Source organism: Onychostruthus taczanowskii, unplaced genomic scaffold (genome assembly GCF_017590055.1).
Source record: "Onychostruthus taczanowskii isolate IOZ18803 unplaced genomic scaffold, ASM1759005v1 scaffold111, whole genome shotgun sequence".
Taxonomy (NCBI): Eukaryota; Metazoa; Chordata; class Aves; order Passeriformes; family Passeridae; genus Onychostruthus; species Onychostruthus taczanowskii.
The window spans coordinates 993,190-1,017,311 of NW_024497741.1; the positions used below are offsets into that span (position 1 = coordinate 993,190).

The following is a 24,122-nucleotide window of genomic DNA, read 5'->3' on the forward strand; positions in this document are numbered from 1 at the left end:
GGGGATTTGGGGCCACCAGTCAGTTCACTGTTACCATTTCCTGGAGAGGGAAGTCTGGGTGAGCACACAGCCTGTGGGAGCACATCGAGGACCTGAAGTAGGGGTCCTCCCTCGCTGGTGTGTCCCAAACTCCCCTGGTCTGCAGGCAAGTGTTAGAGCTTGCAAAAAATTAGGAGTTGAGTCATAACATGCCCCAGGTCTGGATTGCCATGGAGTGCACTCAACTCTTGCTCTTCCTCAGGAAATGACTCCATATATGTTTACATAAACACACAGCCCAACATGACTGGGCAAATATTACTTACGGTTTTGCCATTTGCCTTTGGGGTAAGACTGAGCACAAGCATGGGGTCAAAAGGTCAGAGGTTAGGAGGGGAAAGATGGAGGGTCTACACACAAGTTGTTCCCCAGTCTTTGTAATAAGTCTCAGTCCTACTCAATGCCCCCATGAGTCCACACAGGTCTGTCAGATGCCTGGTTGCAAAGTTCAGTTGGTTCATCATCAGATAGGGAATAAACATGGCACTCTGGTTATCATTAATAATATTTATTTTGGAAAAATATTTTAAAAATGAATTTCTTCATTAACAAAACAGTAAAAAAATCAAATAACATTTGCACAATATTCCATAAATACATTTATATACAAAAAAATATAGTCACATAGACCCGAAGTGCCTTTGTACATATTTACCAAAAAAATTAAATTATAAAAAAAATGAACATCACAAAATACTCAAGCTTTACAATTATCATGAAAATATTTTTACAGATTCAAAAAAATAACACACTTTTTCTCACCTAGTAAAAACAGATTTTAGTATCAAAAAAGACAATAAAGGCAGTGTTTGTGTTTCTAATTCAAGAAAAGACTGGCTCATAATAATCCAAAATATACACTTCAGGCAGTGCATGCTTCTTATGTAGTAATTAAGTCCATTCATTTAAATATATATAGAAAAGCAACTGACCATAGTGCAATGATAAAATTCATAAAAGGCAGTGCAACAGTAATCCTTGAACACAGACCCTTGCCTGGTGTCCATCTTGTTTCTTTATTTTGCAGTCATTTTGCTAACTTCAGTAGAGAACCAGCTCAAGCCTGAATTTAGTTTCTCAGCAGCAGTCAGTGAAGGAATCTATCTCCCATTCCTCTTTCAGCAGCATTCATTGGGGCATGTCTCCTCTGAAATTGTTCTGAACAACCACCTTGCCATATGACCTCTGGTTTACACCTGGAAAGAGAAAACACAAGCAGAGATCAGGAGAGGTTCATGAAGCATATGAAGAGGCCTGTAAGCCACCAAGGGTCAGCACACCTCAACCATTGTACCCTAGTCTACAGAACTTGTCAAACCCACAATATCCACAGCAGCAAGTCACTGTGCTTGTCTTTACAACGTCCACAGCATCATAAACTTGAGCTGGCTGTATTTCAACAGGTACAAACCACTGTGGCATTATGGAAAGGAGTTTATCTGCCCAGGATTGTATTGGATGGGAGCTGCAGACCAAGACTTTTCTCTGCTGTTCCAATCCTACTAACCTCAGTTGCTATGATGCACTCATCTTTCTCTTCTGATATGACATACACGGACTGGTACTTTGTGTCCTTTGAAGTGGAATATACTGAATCTGGTCGCTTTCTTTCAGAAGTATCACTATTGAAGGCAAAAAGAGAAAAAACAAGTCAGATGACTGTTGTTTAATGCTACCGATAAGATATACACTCCCCCTTCAAAGCCAAGCTGCCCCCTGCACTCAGATGTGAGATACCTCTTTAGTTGTACTGCACTTTTCTCCTCTGCCTCTGAATCATACGTTTCACACTTGGCTTCGCATTTGCTGTGCTCCTCCTTAACTGAGTCCTCATTCTTGAGTTCATGCACCAAATTGTAATCCACTGAAGGGTATCTGACTTTGTAGCCATTTTTATCAGAGTTATCGCTGTGAAAGTCTACTTTCTTATTTGTGTTTTTAATCTGAGTGGCACCAATGACACTTATGGAAATGTCCTTCTCGCGCTGGCAGTTTGCCAGGTTATTCATAGTCTCGGTCTCACTCCTGCAGGCATCAGGCTGGTGGTGCCTCTTCTGCACTCTGAGCCTGACGCAGACAACTACAGCAGCACACCCCAGCAGCAGCATGAGGACCAGAATAATCCCAGCGCAGACAGCAATCCAGGGGAACTGGGAGTTCTGGCCTTCTGTGTACTTTTCAGTGAAGTCAACAATGACGGGTCCCTGAGGTGGCTCAGGGAGCAGAAACTGGCAGTTGAGCCCGCCATAGCCCCGGGCACACTCGCAGACATAGCGGTTGTTTCTTTCATGGCAGGTGGCCCCATTGTGGCAAGGGTTGTGTTCGCATCTGCTCACCGGGGTGCTGCAGTTCTTCCCGTTGTATCCTGGGGGGCAGGTGCAGGAATAGTCATTGATGCCATCCTGGCAGGTCCCACCGTTGACACAGGGGAAGGAGGCACAGTCATCCACGTTGTCATCGCAGTGCCTCCCAGTGAAGCCAGCCTGGCACTGGCAGATATAGGAGTTCCCCAGATCAACACACTGGGCTCCTGCAAGACAGGAAGGGGGAAGAGCTGAGTGATGGGCAGCCAGACACAACAGCCCCCCACTCACTGCTCTTGGGGCAAAAGGTACAACCAGCAGCTGAGGAAGGCTTTCTTTTTGAGAGGTCAGCTTGACCTTTGACAAGTCTAATCCAACATAGAAAGCACATGTTTTTAAGAAAGATTTTTGTTAAGCAGATTTATTTTTTATTCTCAATCCTATTCCTTTTTTAACATTTCATTCAGCTCAAACTAGAACATTAGTCCAGGTCAGATTAACACCACATGTCATGTTACAGAGTTTGAATGGCAATGAATAAGGAGGACTACAGTACAGAAAGTCTTCACTAGTTTAATCAAAACTGGAAAATTACTGTTACCAGATTACAAGTAATAATGTTTAGCACTTGTGTGGCATTTGCATCCACAATCCACAGACCTCTAAGACTCTTTGTAAAGGATTTGAAAGTATAATCTTCCACATTTTCATGAATGAAGATTCAGACCAAGTTACTTGGCCACAGCCACCCCATCAGAAAACGCAATCTGCAGTAATGGCCCAAGGCACACCATTGCTTTCTTAGTACAGATCCTCCTCCACCAAGTCAACTACTGACATGACAAGGACTTTTTTACAAGAGGATGTAGTGGTAGGGCAAGGCAGAATGGCTTAAACTGAAAGAGAGCAGGTTTAGATAAGATACTACAAAAAAATTCTTTACTGTGAGAGAACAAGTTGCCCAGAGAAGTGGTGGATGTTCCACCCCTGGCAGTGTTCAAGGCCAGCTTCGATGGGGCTTTCTACAACCTGGTCTAGTAAAAGGTATCCTTGCCCATGGCAGGGGCTTGGAACTAGATGACCTTTAAGGTCCCTTCCAACCCAGACCATTCTATGATTCTGTGATTGATCAGTGTGCTTTGATCAGTGTGCCTTGTTATGAACTCCAGACCAGACACCAAAGTAAGTGTATGCTGTTTGGCCTTACCATTAGCACAAGGACTGGAACTGCAGTAATCGATTTTCTTTTCACAGTTGAACCCAGAATAACCCAGTGGGCAGCGGCAGCTGTAGCCCCCGTCAGGGTTGTCGGTGCAGCGCCCACCGTTGAAGCATGGTCCATCTGCACAAGTCATTGCACTCAGCTCACAGTTCTTTCCATAGAAGCCTGGGGGGCAGGTACAGGAGTAGCTGTTCTCCAGGTCCTGGAGGGGAAGAAATGAGAAACAATCAAAACATTGGTCTGAACTTGCTCTGAAATCCAAAAAGGGATTTTAAAAATTAGTAAAACTGACATTAACTCCTCCCTTGAAGGAGTTTAACAAACAACTTACAGTACAGCTTCCACCATTCTTGCAAGGGTTGGCATCACATTCATTGACTTCAATCTCACAGTTGGAGCCTGTATATCCAGGTCGGCACGAGCAAGTGTAGCTCCCCTGACCAGTATTGGTGCACGTGGCACCATTCTTGCAGGGCTTGTGGTGAGTGCAGTAGTTCAGGTCTGTAAAAGATATATTTTCTTTTTTTAAAGAGAGCAGCCAAGGTGCTTGCTACTTTGCAAGACTAGCAGACAATGGGTGAGCTGAAAATAGTTGCCTGGTTTCTGCATTTTGAAACAGATGCTCAGGCAAGGACTGAGAACTCACCCTGGTTGCAGAAAAGGCCACCCCAGCCTTCCTGGCAGTTGCACTGCCACGGCTGCTGACAGGTACCATGAAGGCAGCCTGGGTATCGGATGCACTCATCACAATATCGCCCCTGCCAGCCCACTCTGCATCTGAAAAAAAAGATAACAAAAAAGTCTCTTCACATTTAGACTTCTTACAGTTGGAAACCCTATCACAAAACCTGCAAGCACACTGATGCCAGAGATCAAGTTTCCTAAAAGCCCTCAGTGATCCTTCATGTGAGAAAGTCATCAAGTCCAACCATAGCATCAGCTTTCATCAGTCCTAGCTATTTCTTCCACTTCCTTAGATAGACCCATGGCTCTGATAGTTAATTTGTTTACTCTAATAACAAAGAGCCAAACCTTACACACATCACTGTAAACCCATTAGGTTAATATTAATGGCACTGATGTTTGACTTATGGAATAATACTTTAATCTGGCATCAACCAGGAATTCCAATCTAATATGAAGAAATTTAATCTAATATGAAGAAAGGCCTTTAAACCAACCCTTCAAATGTCCAATGACTTATTTAACACCAGAGCATCAACACTGAAGGACAAAGAAGGAAGCAGGAAGGGAGTGGAAAACTTACTTGCATTCCCCCGGCTTGTCGCAAAAGCCGTGTTGCTCGTCACATCCAGGCAAACAAATCGCTGTAAACAAACCGAGCAGGGAAAGACATCAGCACTGGTGCCAAAACAGCTCTCTTTTACAAGTCTGAGTCTGAGTCTTGTGGGTGGGGACTGAGTCCCTTTTACTAGGCTGGGGCAGTTAAGCACAGCTGAATTAATCTCTGGAGTCTGAAGGAGTATTGATCTTGCCCCGTAACTGGGCACTTTACTTATCACCAGGGATGAGCATTCTTCTTAATACAGTTGCACACAGACAAAAGAGGGCTCACAATTGCTCCCTTCCCCACAGCCCCTCACCCCCCTTCCCTTCCCAGTGAGGGTCAGAAGTCCTTTTTTCCAATTCTATGCACACAGCTCCACCTCTTAATATCCCCCGAAAGTGTGTGTGCAGATAAGAGTGGACAGCTGGTGTGCAGGGTGCCAGTGCAAGACAGCTGCTCTATTGTCTATTCTCTCCCAGCAGCTGCCCCACTGCAACAATACCCAGCCCCGGAGCCAATGGGACTGGCGGCCAGCGACCGGGCAGCCTATCCCTGCCCACAGCTAATCTATGGCACGCGCGTGATTTCGCTGCAAAAAAACTTTTTTTTCTTATTCAAATAAATAAGTCTAAAGTTCTTCCTCCCTCCTTCCCCCCTCCTCCCTGCTCCGAAAAGGGGCGGGTGGGTTGTTGCAGCCCTGGTAAAAGAGGTAAGCGGGCCAGCGGGAGGGAGGATGAGAGAAGGGAAAAAAGGGACTTCTGCTCATTACTTCGCCTGGTTATGGAACTCATTAAGCAGGCACTGCAAAGTTTTAATTCAACAAAGCCAGCCGGAGACAATGGCATGCGAGGGGAAGGAGGGGGGAAGAAAAAGAAAGAAAGAATCAGCGCTGATAATCAGATCGCCTCCAAGTTGGAAAGAATGGAGCTGGGGGCAAGGCAACGGGAAGCAATCTGCAACTGGCAGCTCCACTCACTAACGGCAAAACATTCTTTTTGCATGCACACATAAACACATCTCCCCTGCCTAGTAGGTTTGTGTCAGTGCTATAAGCTGGTTTTTTTCTGAGAGGGAAAACACAGCAAAGAACGTACATAATGAGTCAAGAAAGATGGACAGCCTTCTGCTTCGCTGTGGGAATAGCAGAGATGTACAGGCATTCAAAAGTGCTGACAGCCCCAAAAGAGCTCATTATCAAAATGCTTCCTTTTTCCCCACCCCTTGACACAACTGGGCTAGGCACTTTTGATCATAGGAAAGGTTGTAGCTCTCATTTAAAACACTATCAAAGAAAATGTGAGCCCCTTTTCCTGCTGTTTCTTGTGCAACATCGTACCATGAACTGCTAAAAGCATCCTAGCAGTCACTAACAGTGTGAATAATCAATCAGGAATGGTTTGATAGCAGCTCAGCTGAGACCACAGTGTAGGTGGGTTTAAAGAGAAACAAAAATACAACAAGAAAGCTGAGAGGCTGCTTTACAGCCTGGAACTGTTTTCTTCCTGCCTGCCTGGCCCTTTGAAGACTGCAGAGGAGCACTGGCCCAGTACGTCATCTGCCAACATATTTCAGATCCGTGTATACACACAAACAGAGAATGCCATCACAGGCTGCAGCAGGGGCTCTGTGTGCGCGTTTGGGTGTGCACTGCTATGGATCTACAAAGGGCGGAATCTCATACAACCGGAAAGTATCTGACATCCTGGACTATCCTGTCTGTGATCTGCTTACTGTCCCAGCTTTTCCTGCTGTATCAACACACCACATTCCTCAAAAACTTCAAGCTCTGGGGTATGTTTCATGTCCCTCACTACTTTATTGGTATTAATTATGATTGCAATGGGACAGAAGAGAGCTGGGGAATAAGTTGAATGTTCTCGTGGCCCCATGTGCAGAAATTTCTGTTAGTGGCAGTATATGAGTACCCCAAATGAAAATGTACAGTCTAGAAGCCATAGAGAATGTCTTGGACTTCCTGGTATTTTTCTTAATACAAGGCCGCAGAGGATCAGACCATAGCAAGCCTACCCATAAGGCTATCACATGGATGCTGCCAAAGCCTAGCTCCCTCCCCTGAAGCTATGTACTCTGTAGGTGATGATATCAAAGTTGCATGGTTGGAGGATGTAGGTATAAAAAGTAGTCCTGATATATTTTAATAAATCCTCAAGCAACTGCTGAACATTTTGCTACCAGATTAAATGGTCTAAAGCAAATGAGCAAGAGTGTAGTGTTGGCACTGATATTTTGTAGGCTTGAGAAGGGGCTGTCTGCATTAACTTTCTGTGGCAATGCTGAGATTTCTCACCCCTCACACTGGTAAGGCTTGGGCATGGAACCAGACATCCATCCACCATTGCTCATTCTCCCTCCCCATGGGGCCTGACATCAGAGAAACACCCCTCTGCCAACCCCAAGAGCTCAGGAGACACTGCTGCAAGGGGCACCCAAGGAGACAAGGAGGTGGATACTTACGCTCAGTGCAGTATTGCCCTTTCCAGCCCGGGTTGCAGACTTTCTCGCCACGCTCTCCACAGGTGAAGTGACCGAAGGCATCATCCCTGGGGCGGCAGAAGACAGAGCAGCCTTCTCCGTAGTAGTGCTCATCACACACAAAGCGATAGGAGTACTTGAGGTCAGTGCGGCCACTGCTATGCAGGTCCTGGGACCACTCTTCACCCACTGCCAAGTGTCTCTGGGTGGCCAGGCGGCTGATGAGGCGCTCAGGGTTTTCTGTGTGAAAGTGGAGAGGAGAGTGGTTAGAGAGCGCAAAGCAGGTAGGGCATAGGGGGCCTCTGGTGGGAGCGGAATTGCAGAGGCAGGATGACACGGCTGCATGCCAACAGGTTGGCCTCTGTTGCCACAGGTCTACTGTAGAGGAGAATGTGCTACACACTGCAGAGAAAGGGGCCAAATAGGGCTGCAGGACTGGGATTATTACAGGGAAAAGTGTGTTTCAGGACACTTACCAGTGGTGAGGTCATCAGGTGAATCTGTATGCAGAGCCTCAATGATGAGCGAGAAGGTGCCCTGTGGAAAGAAGGAGCAGAGACAACCCACCAGGAGTTCATGAGAGCAGGTAGGCCCAAGGAACAGTGCCACCAGTCCCCAGAAATTATAAGTCATTGTCCCCCTCCCATCTTGACACTTCAAGAAGATTGGTGGCCTCTTGGAATGGCACGGGTCGGTACGGGATGGATGTGTACCGCCCCCTCCAGCATCGCCCCCCACTTACGGGCCAGGTGAAGCCGAAAGGAAAGCGGATGGGATTGCTGAAGGCGGGGTCGGCACCGCCCGCGCCGTCGGGGACGCTGAAGGAGTTGGCGCCGAGGACGGGGGTGATGGCGCTGCCGTAAGTGCAGGGCGGCTCGGGGGACACGCTGGCCTGGTAGTGCTTGAGACAGACGCGGAAGAAGGTCTTGCAGTCGCACTGCTGGAGCCCGCCGGCGCCGGGGCCGCCCCCGCGGCAACAATTGCGGTTGCTGAGCAGCCCCTTCTTATTGACAAACTCCTGCAGCTTCAGCTCGAAGACGCCGGAGGAGCCAACCTGCGGGGCGGGGACAGCGGCCGTCAGCCACCGAGCAGCCCGCTCCCCAGCCCGACCCCGGCCCCGGCCCCGGCGGGCACCCCCTCCCCGCTCCTCACGGCTGCAACCGGCAGCAACAGTCCCCGGCATCCCCCGCGGGACTCCCCGGTGCAGGGACCCCACGGCGCAGGCATTCCTGTCCCCCACCCCGCGGGCACTTACCTGGCAGCGGCTCAGCAGCACCGAGAGGACGGCGAGCGTCAGCAGGAACCGACCTCCCATTTTGGAGGTGCAGCTCTGGTGCCCTCGCTTTCCTCCCGCTTATCTTCTCGTCAGAGGGAAAGGGGGAAAGTGTCTTTCGGGGTGAGGGAAAAAACACAGCGGCCAAAGCCGCTCGTCCCAGCAGAGCTGGAAGAGTTAGTGTCACGGTCTCCTTTCAGGAGTGTCTCTGACTTTTTTTTCCCTTTTGCCGACACCTCTAGATGTAGCCTGTCGGCAACTGACAGCTCTTTCGGATGGCAAAAGAAAAAGAGAGGAAAAGAGGACGGGAAAAAAAAAATCTGTTAAACTCTTTTTCTTTCGCAATCCACGATGCTCCTCCTTTTCTCCAGGAAGAAAAAATAAAAATAATAAAATAAAAGCAACTTAATTCCCAACAGAGGCAGAGAAAAGGCTTCCCACGGAAGATTAAAAATTGGTGATCTGGAAATCCCTGCAGAGGCAGCGGCGGAGGCAGCGGCGATAATTCCCGGGGCGGTGCGATTGGGGAGCGGCTCTGCGCGGCTGCGCTCGCCCTTCGCACGTCGGGGCTGGTGGGTGTCAAACAGCAGCGGTGGCGGGCAGGTCACGTCGGAGCCTTGATCCCCTTTCTTTTCTCTTTTCCTTTTTTTTTTTTTTTTTTTTTTTTTTTTTTTTTTTTTTTTTTTTGCAAAGGAAGCGAAGCTCTCTTTCCTTGTTGTGGGTTTACTTTTGTTTTTAGAGGAATCCCAGCCAACAAAAATAAGCTCGTGTCTCAACAGCAGCGAATAGAGCGTGTCCGGGTGTGCTCCTACGGGGGAGGGGGTGCCTGCTCTGCGCTGCTCCGCTCCGCTCCGTGCCGCGGCTCGGCTCGGCTCGGCTCGGCTCGGCTCGGCGGCTCTCTCCGAGGGTGAAGCGCTAAGGATCTGCCTCTCCTTGGGCGCCTGCCGCCCTTATATCCCGCCGGCCGACTGCATGCCTAATGAGATGCAAATGAGCAGCCCCCCAATCTGGCTAGAGCTGTCACAAAGGAGCCACTTTTCCAAACCCTCCTCTCAATGGATCGCCAAATGGTCAGTGAGCTGTAAAATGTGCAACCCTCCTCCCCCTCCCCTTCGCACTCACAAAACGTGTTCATTTACATTCCTGCAAATTTGGTAACCGCAAGAATCCCCCTTCTGCTCCGGCAAGAGGGTAACACCCCCTCTGCACCGGGGAGAGACAGTGCAACACGCTCCGGCCAGAGAGCAGCCCCGGGGACGGCGGGCTGTAATTGCCTCTTGGAACGTGCAGAGCAGCCGCCGTGACCCCAAAAAAGTGACTCGGTGATCGTGACTACTCCAAGGGGCTTCTCCGGCGTTAAAGGGACGAGGGAGGTGGGAGCCATCGAGCCACATCGAGGGGAGTCCCATCCCGTGAAATTCACACTGCATTTACCCTGGCATAACGGGGGTAACTGGCGAGTGGGACAACGAACGTGGACGAAGTGACTCGGGGTTCGCTCTTCCCGTGGCTCCGCTCATGGCGCGCATCCCGCCGGCAGAGGCACAGGGGATCCCCGGGGGTCCGGCGGCGAGGGAGGACGCGGGCGGGCTCGCGGCGGGGACTCGTGGAGGGGACCGGTTTGCGGGGCTTCGCGGGTCCCCTCCCCGCCACCACCGCTGCTGGAGAGAGCCACTCGCTGCGCCGGGGTCCCGCACCCCTCTATGATTATTATCATCATCACCAGCAATCTCTCCCTCGCTCTCTCCGTCTCTCTCTCTCTCCCTCTCTCTTTTTTCGTCCTTCAGCTTAGTAAAAAGTGAGTTTGGTGTGTGTCGTTCGCGTGGCTGTCATTAAGGCCGTTTGTTATTGTGTGAGGGCTGAATCAGTTAGCTCTTTGTGCTCTCAGCTGTATGGTAATGTAGACAGCACCTGCTCCCTGCACAATGCGAGGGAGAGAAAGAGCTCCCCTCGGCGCACGCTACTGCCTCTACAACAATGTCCGCACATTTTTTAAAGAAATCCCTTCCAGCACTTCCCCCCTCCGCAACACACATCCACACACACTCACATACACACACATACGAGCACAAAATAAACTGGCCCAAATTTACACCAGTCATCACCTTTACGTACGTAAAATTTTTTACGTACTCATTAGACAGTACAACTTTTGTTTTGATCTTTAAAATACAGAAAGGAGTTTACTGGTGCAGTGAAAAAGGGATAGAGACTATTACCATTTGAGCAGTTTCTTAATAATGGATGGAAGCAGGGGATAAAAGTTGGAGGGCGACTCTGGCATGTCACTCGAAGCAGGGTTTTCCACTTTGTTTAGGCCCTCTGTTTAAACACCTTTGGTAGGCACAGGCGGATTCATTAGGATGCAAGGTATAACTGTCTCTGTAAATGTCATTTTAATTGTAACAGATCATTTCAGCACAGATTAAGCTTGTGTGCGAAAGGAGAGGATTTGGCTACAATAACCTCACTGTAGGTATGCCGTGCTAAAAGCCTTATTATGGCGACTTTATTGGGTTGAAACGTGCATTTGCATGGCAAAATGTGGCTTCCATTGAAGCAGATGTCTTGATCACAAATTATCTTACAATGCGCTAGGAAAAAAAAATCTTAAAGACTTCTTAAAGTAAAAGCATTGAGTAATACCAATTAAAAGAAAATCACTAATGAGTTCATTCAGCCCAGCTCTTCTTGACTGTTCCAGGACTGTAACTGCCCACATTCATTTACTAGGGGTTTGTGGCACCTACCCCAAACCCAGGCCACCTACTCCAACCCTTGGTACAAGCATCCAGATCTTTGCAACGTTTTGCTACTCAACGTGCGTCCTTTACATCTAATTGTAGTCGAACGAGCCATCTACATCCAGGCGCTCTTCCTCTCACCTCTTCCCGCCCCTCGACGCATAAGCAAAAGTTTAAAATGTACAGGAATGTTTGGGTTTGGTGGGGGTTTTTTTTGGTTTTGGGTTTTTTTTTTTTTTGGTTTTTTTTTGTTTTGTTTTGGTTTTTTTTTTTGTTTGTTTGGTTGGTTGGTTGGTTTGGTTTTGTTTGGTTTTTTTTACCCGGGAGCTGTGTCTGGGCAGAGAAGGGACCAGCAATCCCGCAGGCATAGTGCGAGGACGTAGGGAAGGCGGCCCAGGAGGGAGCGGAGCGGAGCGGGCGGCGGATCCCCGGAGGCCCGGCCGCCCGCCCCCGCCGTGCCCAGCATCAGCACGGGGAGCGGGGGGGCGCATCCCGCAGCAGCGCCGGTTTTCACTGCACATTACTTTTGCCACCTAGCGTCAACATCTTTTCAAGTGGCTTGTCGCTGCTTCGCAAACTTTGCTGCGGCGTTATCCCCGGGAAAAAGAGAGAGAGCGGGAAAACATCACTTCGTATGAGGTTTACTAAGCGAGTGGGGCGGGGGAGCGGGGGTGAGCGGCAATATCTTTCTTGAAATTTGGGTGGTGGCCCGTCGGTGGAGGCAAGAAGTGATATATCAACGCGTATCTTTTAATCTAGGAGAGATAGAAAGTTGGTCCATTAGCATCTCCTTGCTTAAGAAATTGGAAATAAAAAGTTACACGCGCGAGGGCTTTAACCTAGCGATAGGGAAAAAAAAAAAAAAAAAAAACCCAAACCGAAAAAACTTACCCCCAAATCCTTAACATCCCCCCTTCGGTACCGGGTATTTGTTAAATTGACGTGGCACAGATTTCTCGATTACCGCTGCTGAGCGTGACTGAAAGGCGCCGTGAGAGCCGGCAGGATCCTGCCCACGGCGCTCATTCTTCTCTGGCTTAATTTATGCCACGCGATTCTGTATTGGGGAAATCAAGCAGAAAGCTCCTTTTTTTGCTTTTTTCCCCCCTCTCCCTCTCTCTTTCAGATGCTGGACTAACGGGGAGACTGTTTAACTTAAGTGTTTCTATAGGAGGCTGTTGTAGTTTAACTCCTGCCCACCAGTAGCTGAGGCGAACAAAGGAGGGACTCGAGGTCTAACTATTCATCCATTCTCTGCACTTTAATTTTCATTGATTTCGAAGACAAGGGGAGCCCTTAGGGATTCTCGCTGAAGGGGGATGACACGCCTTTAGACGCGATCAGCCCCCCAGCCAGCCATCTGCTCCCAACCAAATGGCGCTTTTTCGCTCCCAACCGCGTGTCTCCGCACCGCGCTCGCCCGCCGCCCCCCGCCGCCCCCGCGCTGTTCGCCGTGCCCGCGCACCGCCACCGGCCCCCGCTGCCGGGCACGGCCAGCCGCCCGGTCCCTTCCCATCTCGTCCCGTCCCGCCCGACGTCCTGCGTGGCTGTACCCGCCCTGCCGAGTGAGCCGGCGGCAGGACCCCCGGGGGCGGGCGCGGGAAGCGGGGCCCCGCCAGGGCGCGGTGACCCCGCACGGCCGGGACGCGGCGGGCCCGGCCCCGCCTGCCAGCGGCTCGCTGGGGCTGGTGGGGTATTGTGCTCTCCCTCCCTGCCCCTAATTGATACCCTTCCCGCAACGCCGACCCCCCTCTTCTGCTCCGGCGAGTATTTACGGTCGCGCCGCGGACCAGCGCGGCCGACAGCTCCCCACCAGCCGCAGATTTTATTTCTAAGCGAGCCAGATGATGGGAAAAGTCACTTAAAAAGGGGGGTGGGTAGGATATGTGCGTGTATTAATTAGGGCGACGCGCTGCCATCGCTGGCGTGCAACACTGATTTTTCCCGGGACGGAGGGCTCCGGGCATATGGCGAACGGTGCGTCGGCGGAGGGACGTGAACGTGTGAAGCTATGTGTAGCCGAGTGTGCATAATATTTTAATTAGATCTATAGTCCCTACGGAGGTATGTGTGCGCGGCTGCCCCACCGCCGCACGCCCCCTTCACCTGTTCCTCCGGGCCGGGCCGGGCAGGGAGGGGGTGAGAAGCGGGGTGAGGGCAGGCAGGGTGCCGCTGGGCCGGGGTTCTGGCTCCCCCGCTTGCCCCAGGCTTGGCGACGTGACCGGGGGTGCTGGCGCTGCCCCGAGCCCAGCCGCCGGGCGCCCCTACCCGAGGCGGGTGCGTGACGAGCGCGGAGGGTCCGCGGTGCCGGAGGGGCGCTCCGCCGCCCTTGCCGTGTGCGGGGAGGAGCATTAAGAAGTTTAGCGTGTAGGTTAGCCCAAAGTTGCAAAGGCATGTGCTGATTAGAATAAGAAAGGGTAGTCGCGTGGCTCAGCTGGCACACAGCGAGGCCAGATGATAGATAAGCAGCTCCGGGTCCTCCCTTCCCCCCAGCTCCCTTTTTGAAATCGCAAATCATCTGCTCCGGCCCTATCCTAGCCCCTCATTTTCATTACAATGGTTGTGTGTTTACCTGTGATCCTGGGACGGGGCATTCCTTTGTCTCCCGAGGAGATTACCGCAGCCAGCTGCTCTCCAACCCTTCCCTGGGCAAATCCCGAAGTGGCCCCTATATGTGTTTTACTGATTGCACACGAGGAGAAAGCCAGATACCCCCTCCCCCCACCCCGGCCCCGTTTCTCTCCGCTACTTGTTTGTTTGGGTTTGCTCCCTGGCTTGCTTCCGACGGGATTTAGCTTGTGGGATAAAATTAATCACTCGTGTGCGTGAGCTGTCATTGCTCCCAAAGTCGGAAGGATGAAGGGCTGCTTACCTCTGCCCAGAGGGCCAGAACCACGGGATCCCCCAGGGAACAACAGGAGAAAAGGGGTTCGGGGAAATTTCCCCCTGCCTTGCCCTCCCTTAGCCCTCGGGTTCCCCCCACCCCCGTCTGGAACATAGCTTTTCCCAAAACCTCCTGTGGGTGCCCTGAGCTAGGCAGGTCCCATTCCTTCCCCTGCCCCTGCTCTGGAACGGGCAGTTTCAAATGCTCTTCTTGCCCATACCCCCATGGGAGCACCTTGGCCTTGCATTTGGAGTACTGGCATCTTTGCCAGTAGGATATTCAAGGTCTTCACCACACCAGAAGCCACGGAACACATTTGAACTAGAAAACCTTCTGAAGTGCCTTACCACATGAAATATCCCTTGATCCTGATATTTATCCTGTGCCCCAGCACCCCATTTGTCCTGTCAAGCAAGCCCATGCAGTGCTGAGGCCTGGCTTGTCTTGGGAGCAGCGTCACAGAGGGAGGGTGAGCGGTAGGACTCAGATCATGTCCAGGTGATAAAAAATGTGATGGCACTCCTCAAAAAAATATTCTGCATTGCAGCTACGAGATTCTGCTGGATGGCTGGAAAGATGCTGTTCTGCTACCAACTTCAGTAGCAATATTCACTGTCTCTGCCACTTCTTGTAGGAAAACTCCCTCTTTTGCCCAGCATTATCAATCATCATCTTAAGCCAGAACTATAAATAGTAGCTGCAAACCACCACTCCAGCACAGGTCACTCTCTAGAGCCCTGTGGCAGCACAGAGTGCTGCTGTACTGTGTTGCATTTCACGCATGAAGGGTTTTTGTGTTCTCCCCCTTTGCACAGTGTGTGCATCTTCTGCACTGTATGCTGGCTGCAGCACAAAACTTGCTGCTAATAAACTTTGAGGGAGGAGAGGGGGCAGCAGTTTGATTACATGCTTCCAGAGGTTTCCAAGCCACTTCCAATTTGTGCAGTTTTTATTTCTTTCTTCATTTCTTCACATTCAGGGTAGGCAGGGGATGAGAGAAGGTGCAGGCAAAAACTACTCTGCAAAAGGTGATTATGAGAAAGAGGATGCGTATGGATGGGGCAGGCCTGAGCTTTTGGAAATGCTCCCCCCTTTTCTGAGAGCATCTGCCCGGAGACGAACAGATGTGGGCACCTGCGGTGACAGGCCACATATGCTCCATCCTATTCACAGGCATTCAGACACAGCCACAATGGTGAGGCTTTGTGCACTCAGAGTCACCAAATATATTAATCTGCACTCCCCAGAGCACCGCTCTCTTTAATTTTTCACCGGCAATAACATCTGATCTTATCTTCCCATGGGCTCCCCCGTGTCCCCCGTGTTTCTTCCCCCTCCCGGAAAGGGAGTGAAGTTATTCAGGTCCCCACCTGTTGCCGGTGGGCTGCGAGCGGGTCTCGCTCCTGGCCCGCACCCAGGGCGTTATCCCAGGATGTGCGGCCCCGGGGACAACGGGGGTTCTCCTCCGCTGGCAATCGTCGGGCACGACAAAGCGAACCTGCCCCCCGCCAAAGGTCGCGCTGCCCGGGGGAACATAAATCTCTCAAGCGCGACTCGGGGTGGGGGGGTTCGAAGCGATTTCGGTGCGCGACGCTTTCATGTCCCCCGCCCCGTCCCTCCGTGCCGGCCGGGCTCGGGGGCACAATGGCCCCTCCGACCCCGTTGTGGCCGTACAACGCCGAGCAACCGCAGCCCGCGGACAGGAACAGCCGCCGCTGCGAGCGGCCCGACCCCTCCCTCACAGGCACGGCCCGGCCCCTCACAGGCACGGCCCGCCCCGCCGCTGGGCGCAGGCGCGGGGGGCAGGCCCTGCCCTGAGGGAAGCGGAAGCGGCGGTCGGGTCAGTGCCGGGCGGTGGGGCCGAGGCCGAGGCCCAGGGGCTCCTCGGAACCGGACTGGACCGGACCGGGCCGGGCCGGGCCGGGCGGGGCGGGGCGGGGCGAGGCGAGGCGAGCGGCCCCGGCTCCGGGGTGCGCGGGCGGTGCGTCTCGGGAGCCGCACGGACCCCGGGGCTCGGCCCTGCCGGGGCTGAGCGCAGCGCCCACCGCATCCTGAGAGGTCGTGAAAAACCCCTTCCAAACTGTGATTAAAGAGGGTGGTATTCTGAACTCTGTCTTTGACAGATTTCGGGAATGCTTTTAGAATTCACAGTACTCTGTAAACTCACCGTCCTTTCTTTGCCTTTTGAATACCATCAGCATGTATATTTCTTAATAAAAAAACCGAAATCTAGTCTTGTTTTTCTAGTATTGTGTACTTCTCTACATGCTATTAACCTGAAATCTCCCTCACTGGAGATACTCAAGAACTGTCTGAACGCAATCTTGTGCTGTGTGCTCTAGGATGGCCCTGCTGGAGCAGAGAGGTTGGCCTTGTGGTTCCTTCCAGCCTTACTCATTCAGTGATTTCTGTGAATTTTGTTTGGTCAAACTTACGAGAATCTCTTGATATTTTTATTTTTCACTGATACGAAAATCAGAGGTAGAAGGGGAAATGAACGAGTACTTATGTTCGGTTGGCAGAGGGGGAGTAAACTGTTTCAAATTGTTAAAAGTGGGATACGGCAATGAACTATCAGCAAAAGCAGAAAAATAACAGTTTGTTTCCAAGCAGCTTTAAAAAATATTATTGTAGAATTTCATTGTTTTCCAGGATTACATCTTAGAACGTTGTTTTATTTTTCTTCTTTCAGACTGCTGGGAGTTTTGGACATCAGCCATGGGTGTTAGAGGCTTGCAGGGATTTGTGGCAAGAGTTTGCCCTGATGCATGCCAAACGGTAGATCTGAGAGAAATGGCAGAAAAGCATCGCATTGATCATCCTGATTGCCCACCTGTTATCGTGGTAGATGCTATGAGTTGCGTTAGACGCTGGTACACACCAGAATCCTGGGTGTGTGGTGGCCAGTGGCGGGAGTACCTTGCCATTTTAGAGGATTTTATCAATGCTTTTATGGCAGCTGGTATCAAGTTGGTGTTTTACTTCGACGGGGTAGTAGAAGAGAAAAAGAGAGATGAGTGGATCAAACGGAGGATGAAGAATACTGAGGAAATAGCCAGATTATTTCAGTTTATCAAGACTCACAGGAAACAGCCAGGGAGAGAAATGTTTGTCCTTCCTTCAGCTCTGCCTACTTTTACACGTTATGCCCTGAAATCACTTGGTCAAAAAACAGTTTGCACATTGCAAGAGGCAGACTTTGAGGTGGCTGCATATGGTTTGCAGCACAACTGTATAGGAATTCTGGGGCAAGATAGTGACTATCTCATCTATAACACATGTCCCTACTTTTCCATTGAGAACCTCCGTTTGGACAGACTGGTCACTGTTATGTACTCTCGAGAAGTTCTTTGCCATGTGCTGGGTATTAGTTTGGCACACCTTCCTCTCTTTGCATGCTTGCTTGGCAATGATGTTGTTCCAGAAAGCATGCTGGAAGGCTTTTGGCACAAATGTTTAACCACCAGTCCACACAGGAATAATAGCTACAACAGAAGAACAAACATACTGCTGTCTGTAGCAAATTACATCTCAAAAATTCCATGCTCGTACAGCAGCGTGAAACACTTGGAAGAGATTCTACCTCTGGGATCAGACAAGACATTGCTTTGCAGAGGAGTGAACTCTTATCTTTTGCCTGGGCAGCAGTCTCCATGGGTTCCTCCCAATGAAACAAATTGTCAAATGTTGTCCCTTCAACAACAATCAGCTCTCTGTCAAGATAAAGAAATCTTTCAGGTAACTTGTTTTTTAAAGCTTAATGATCCCTTTATTGCTGTGACTAGTTAGTGGAAGTTACTAATGAGTACGTCAATCCTATTGATTTAAATTTGCTTGTGCAAAAATCTTTTGTCTGTTAAGTAGAGCCCCAGTTACGACTATTGCATGCATTAATATGAGCACAGATCCAGCATATTTAATGAAAATAAGTTTTTGTCTTTTTGTAATGTCAAGTAGGTCACATAATGGGGAGCAGCTCCTGTATAGGCCAGCAGCTGGGCACAGAAATGTACTTCCCATGTATTATATGATTTCCCATGTTAATATGATTTGTGTATTGACTTAGTTTTTACTTTGAGAACCCACAGGTCAACCATAAGCTGGTCAGTGATCTGCTTGGTTGTGGTTTGCAATGGAGGTATCAAAGGTATCTGTGCTAAGAATGCAGAAGTTGAAATTGCTTGTGGTGGAGACCTGGAAACTCCTACAGAATCATGTCATAGAGTCATAGAATAGTTGGGATTGGGACTAAAGATAACCTAGTTCCAAACTCCTGCCCTGAGTAGGGAGACTTCCACTAGACCAGGTTACTTAGAACCCCATCCAACCTGGCCTTGAATCCTTCCAGGGATGATCCAACTTCTCTCTTGTCAACCTAAGCCAGTGCCTCACCACCTTCACAGCAAAGGGCTTCTTCCTATATCTAATCTAAACCTACTTTCTGTTGGTTTAAATCCATTTCCCCTCATCCTGTCACTACACACCCTTTTGAAAAGTCCCTCTCCACCTCTTTTGCAGCCCCCTTTAGGTATTTGAAGGCTGCTCTAAGGTATCTCCAGAGCCTTCTCTTCTGCAGTTACACAATCCCAGCTCTCTCAGCCTATCTTCATAGCAGAAGTGCTCCAGGCCTCTGATCATCTTTGCAGTCGTCTGGACTCACTCCAACTTGTCGAAGTACTTCCTGTGCTGGGGATATCAGAGCTGGACACAGCACTCGGGGTAGGATGTCACCGGAGCAGAGTAGACAGGAAGAATCCCCTTCCTTACCCTGCTGGTCACACTGCCTTGGATGCAGCCCAGAGTTCAGCTGGCTTTCTGGGTTGGGAGCACATGTTGCTGGTCAAGCTCATAGGTCAAGCAGCTTATTCAGCAACACCCTAAAGCCCTTCTTAGAGCTGCTCTCAATCCATTCTCCATCCAGCCTGTATTTGTGGTCAGGATTGCTCCAACCCAAGTGCGGGATCTTGTACTCGGCCCTGTTGAAATTGATGAGGTTTGCACAGGCCCACCTGTCCAGATGCCTCTGGATGGATCCTTTCCCTCCTGCATGTTGATGGCACCGCATAGCCTGGTGTCACCAGCAGCCTTGCTGAGGGAGCACTCAATCCTGCTGTCCGTGTTCTTGACAAAGATGTTAAACTCTGCTGGTCTCAGTACTGACTCCTGAGGACACCTCTTGTCACTGGCCTCCCCTTGCACATTGAGCCATTGATCACAGCTCTTTCAATGCAACCATCCAGCCAGTTCCTCATCCATCAAGAGGTCCATCTGTGAAATCCATGCTTCTCCAGTTCAGGGACAAGGATATTATACAGGACAGTGTCAAATGCAATACGTCTGTATTTTGTCTTTTTGATTCAGGTTAAATTACCCTTACTTTCATTGTCCCTGAATGACCCAAAAGCACTACAATGGGTTTATTAATTCCCAAAGGGCAGGGGTGCAGTAGCAAGTTTTAGTTATGGTATCCCACATGGACAGGGATGCACTGGTGTTGGGGTGAGATACGGTATGTCAGATTGAGTCACTCTGGGAAGTTGGATATATTAGCTTAGGGTGGTGTACCTGGCTAATAGAAAATGTGCTACCTTGCATCAGAGTTTATGGTATAGTAGTAAGTCTAGAGTACAATTCTGTCAATTCATGGCAATTAAGATAACATATTGAGATTTTTTAAAAAATCTATACAAGGAAGTGTATTTTAGACCCTATATTAGCCATCTGTTACTCCCTATTTTATTAGGTCCTTAGAGACTTCAAACACATACATTTTTTTTTTCTTTCTCTTGTTTATCTTAAGCATTTTCTTTTAAAACTATTTTTCTGTTTCCTCATAAAACTCTAAAGTAACAATATAATTTACATTTTTCTTTCTAAAAATACTAAAACATTTCATAACTGCATTGTAACCTATGCAATGCTCATTTCAGCTAAACTGTAGATATATTTTGGTTTTTATATTCACCACACATAAATAGAGTATATATCACTTTTGACTATTGTAGTTAAATAGAAGGTATTTTTAAAACTCAGCAGCCATACATCATAATAAGGTGTTGAAAAATCTCTTTCTGCTTGAAGTGCAAGGAAAAACAGCCAGAATGCAATTATCTAGGTTGGATTATGGCCAGGACAATAGTGGCTATATCCTTATTCCTTAAGAGAATGTACTGTGTGGTCTTTATGACAAATGTTCATTATTTCTTGGCTTGGTCTTTAATTTGAAGGGTTGAAGTTCTGAAGCATCTTGCTGAGCTACTGCTCTAATAAAATAATAATGTTTAGAAACTCCATTGAAGAACACGTCCCTGTTGCTGCAAGAATCCTACATGAAGTCAGTCCCTGGGCCAAGGAAATTACAGTCAAAATGTTAGACATGTTGACTTCTCTTTTGTTTTTGTTACAAGTGTTCAAATATTTGTGTATGTAATGTGTGTGCTTTGCTTCATATTTGAAACCCATATGTCGTTCTGCTTACCTTGCACATTGTCTGAACTTCATGTAAATGGCACACAAAGCTCAATTCCCACCATGAGGGCATAGCTTGATGTTTCTGTTTCTCTCAGAAGGCCATAACTTTCTAGCTGATTGTAGGTATGAATGAGAAATATTTTTCAAGATACAGACATTGAATACATTGAATACATTGAATAGAGCAACACTTTTGAAATCAGCTTGTAGTTTTTTCAGTACATAAGGATGTGTAGATTATTGACAAATTGCAATAAACTAGCATTGTTGATGGTCTCATCTGTGGCTGGTTTCCGTGCAATAGTTCAGGGCTTCATTAATATCATGCTTAGAAATACTTGATGCTCTGTTTTTTATCTTGTACAAAAGTATACTTGGGGGGATTACATTGTTTACACATATTAGGAATATTGAAGTATTTATTGCAGGGAAACCTTTAATATGTCATATAAGTGCTCTTTTGATTTGCACTGTACATAGAAAGTATGACATTTTAGTAGAATTAGTTTTGATCACTAATTACCCAATCAATGACTGCAGCTTTGACCTGCTGAGTTCCCAGGTTTGCAGATACTAGAATTCTGCAGAAATAGTGAATTTGTTTCTGGCCAGTGGTCCAGTAACTCCTGGTGAAAGAATTTGTGGTAGCTGCAGCTGTATGGCACAACCCAAACAGTACAACTAGCATGACACATGCAGGGAGTGCAGAGCAGAGAAACGTCAGTGCCTACTCACCATATGGCACAGGTCCTGGACAATTTGTTAGTGGCACCCCATGGAAGTATTCACTCTGCTCAGCTGTTTGAACACCCTGAGTTTTGGTCTGGGGTTGCAAAGTAGAAAGTCTGTCTGTCCGTGCACTTGGCCAATCCAGATGGCCAGTGTTACTGGTGAGAATTCTGTGCTGATGAGAAGAGAATGATGCTGAGAGCATCCTTGTTGCTTTCTCACCTAGGCTGTTCCAGACCAGCAGACCTTGCTGGTACTGAGGTTGCTTGTAGCCAGCTGCTGTAGCCAGATGTGTCTGCGTCCAGTGCGTGATTAATGTCCAGCCTGGGTGATGCTGTTAGTTCTGCTTTTCAGCAACATGCCTGCAGGCCTGGTTTTCCTCACTGGAGTAGATGGCATTTCTTTTCGTGGTGGAGAACTATTGCAAAGTAAAAGTGTGGTGAAATTAAGTATTCTAATTTTACCAGAATGTAAGCTTACACCAAGTCAGGTCAGGAAAGAACTACAGCTGTCTTATATAGTTCATCTTGCAATAGAATTGAAAGTTTGCATTTTGTTGTGCCTTCACTCACTGTTTAAAGAAAGAAGATACTTTTTCAGGTGACAAAAGGAGGGCAGCTATGCTGGAATTCAGAATTAATTTTAAGAATAATTACTTTCTAGAAAACTGTTGTTCAAGGTCTTAAATTTTAAGAATTGAAGGTGGGGCTAAGAAAGGTAATGATGGTTTTCCGGCGGATTCCTATCCACAGAAAGATGGATGTCTGAAAATATACTATACTGGTGTTATTTGAAAAAGCATTTGTTCCCTTCCTGGATATTCCCTCATTTCTACTGATGGAGAAATATCTATTTCCTCAAACAGTGAATACATTTTGTTACTTTTTGATTCTTCTTAATTTTGGAGATAATGCCTTCTTCCTTCTTTGAATGAACAGTTAGCTAAAGAACAGCATATCCAATCTGAAAATTATTCGATCTTCAATATCCTAAGTCATGGAGAGATTGAGTGCAGCAACTCCTTGGAAGATGACTATGATACAGAGATTCCTGGACAGGCACTTATCTACCGCCCTGCTCGTCAGCATATTTATTCAATCTTATTGGAATCTGGAAAAGGTAAGGATTAAACTACTTACACCATTATACTTTCAATTTTGAAATATGAAATATTGAATTCATTGCTTCAGTGGCTCTATCAGCATTTGGGATAGAAAATACATTTAGGATAAAAACTCTGAGCAGCTGAAATATAATTCTTATGGAAGTAAGAGAAAATGTGTGAGTGAAATTGTGGGGCTTTTTCTATATGCTGTTCCATGTCAGTGCTTTTAAAGTGATTTTTAAAAATTTGTGCTTTTTTCCTTGCTAAATAGGAAGTTGTGAAAGTTGTTAATGATCAAAAGATTGAGCAAAGCCATGGTCTTTACGAGATTTTTGAAAGTTTGAAGGTATATGAAACCTAATGTTGCTTGGACAAGTGTGGCTCTGGATGAATTAGTGAGTTGTAATACACTTTTACAGAACAATAATGCACTGTTAAAGTTTTACCTTCTGTTGATTTTAAGTCTGCAATTTTCAGAGTAGTCAAATACAGTTACTGTAATAATACAAATGCAAGTAGTCATGCCAGCTATTATTAGTGCTTTCATCCAAGTGCTAGAAAATATGATTTCCTTATCCAGTGGTATAAACAGATTCGGTAGCAAGTACTTATATCTGTGCTTGCATTCATCTCCTTGAAGACAGAGAGTTCTTTATTCACATCATTGGACCAGTTTCATGTTCTTAAGACTTCCATTAGTTAAGTGTTATCTTTACAGTGTCTTTCAGCCAGTGAGTTGAAAATTAAAAGTGTACTGAACTTTATTCTTTTGAATGTGTCTATTTCTCCGTGGTAATTGCATTAAATTTTATTGATGAAAGTGCACTGTCATCAAACCTAATATTCAAACTATTTGCTTAGAAAGGCGCAAAAAGGTAATTAAGTACATGATTTCCTTCAGCAGTCAGAGGCTGAAGTTGTGCTATAATAGGAAAAACTGAAACAGAGTTTACATAGCAATTTGGAGAGACTAACAAAAATCTCAGCAGTAATCATGCACATCTGTCATTATTCATTTTTTGGTGTAGTGCCTCCAAATTTTGTAGATAATTATAACTTGTTTGGGTTTTACTTATTCATCTAAACAGCAGGATAGTCATTGATGTTTTCAGAAACACCCAGACCAAAATTCCTAATTAACAGCTGTTGCTGCAAGATGGCAGGGTAGTAGGCAGGTTAGCATTTGTGTTATAGTGGGTTTAGTACTCCGAGAAGATTAGAATCGAAATACAGAAGTGTTTATTTAAAGTCATATTGAAAATGAAATTTTAATGTGAAAGTTGTCTTCTTTTAAGGAAGTGATTTTAGAATAAAACCACAAATAGCGTGGGTTATTTATTCTCAGTTCGGGCTTCCAATTCTAAAGATAATTTTCTAAACTAAGTCATAGTTCAGAAAATCAGTCCTTAACCCTTCCAGAAAGGTAGGTAGATTGTGTCTGCATGGGTGCCTCTATTAAATCTGCATTTTCAATGCATGTGTCTACCTCTAACAGCTTTAACCATGTCACTTCCTAGTAGTTCATGAGTTACTTTTTTATTCCACTGTATAGTTGCTTCTAAGTCAAGAGT

General features: G+C 47.6%; 2 protein-coding genes and 1 long non-coding RNA gene across 4 annotated transcripts in view; 1 reads left to right on the plus strand and 2 right to left on the minus strand.

Moving 5' to 3' along the window:
* Positions 1-557: 557 nt before the first annotated feature.
* Positions 558-9,722, minus strand: DLL1 (delta like canonical Notch ligand 1). 2 transcript variants are annotated; one of them, XM_041424097.1, is made up of 11 exons: positions 8,601-9,722; positions 8,088-8,399; positions 7,822-7,882; positions 7,328-7,585; positions 4,832-4,892; positions 4,211-4,341; positions 3,896-4,065; positions 3,550-3,766; positions 1,777-2,569; positions 1,547-1,661; positions 558-1,235 (listed from the first exon to the last, which is right to left on the minus strand). In XM_041424097.1, exons 1-11 carry the CDS (start codon positions 8,658-8,660, stop codon positions 1,230-1,232), a joined length of 2,184 nt encoding a protein of 727 aa, XP_041280031.1. In that variant the 5' UTR covers positions 8,661-9,722; the 3' UTR covers positions 558-1,229. The 2 variants fall into 2 exon arrangements, with proteins under 2 accessions (XP_041280031.1, XP_041280021.1); XM_041424087.1 differs by lacking the exon at positions 8,601-9,722 and having other exon boundaries at positions 8,088-8,571.
* Positions 9,723-10,843: 1,121 nt separating this feature from the next.
* LOC121346363 lies at positions 10,844-14,076 on the minus strand. Its single transcript, XR_005954069.1, has 3 exons — positions 13,935-14,076; positions 12,254-12,419; positions 10,844-12,117 (listed from the first exon to the last, which is right to left on the minus strand). It is a non-coding gene; the product is annotated as an uncharacterized LOC121346363 (long non-coding RNA).
* Positions 14,077-16,067: 1,991 nt separating this feature from the next.
* Positions 16,068-24,122, plus strand: part of FAM120B (family with sequence similarity 120B) — a 48,467-nt gene continuing 40,412 nt past the window's right edge. The window contains exons 1-3 of the mRNA XM_041424111.1: positions 16,068-16,086; positions 16,939-17,984; positions 22,385-22,565. Of these exons, the coding sequence (XP_041280045.1) occupies positions 16,965-17,984; positions 22,385-22,565 (1,201 nt within the window). The 5' untranslated portion in view covers positions 16,068-16,086; positions 16,939-16,964. The remainder of the gene's footprint in view (positions 16,087-16,938; positions 17,985-22,384; positions 22,566-24,122) is intronic.

Coding starts and splice junctions, on each gene's coding strand:
- DLL1 (XM_041424087.1), bottom strand. CDS start 8,528: ATGCCGGGGACTGTTGCTGCCGGTTGCAGCCGTGAGGAGCGGGGAGGG. Junction 7,586..7,821: donor ACCTGATGACCTCACCACTG/GTAAGTGTCCTG, acceptor ACTTTCACACAG/AAAACCCTGAGCGCCTCATC. Junction 4,066..4,210: donor TGGCCTTTTCTGCAACCAGG/GTGAGTTCTCAG, acceptor TATCTTTTACAG/ACCTGAACTACTGCACTCAC.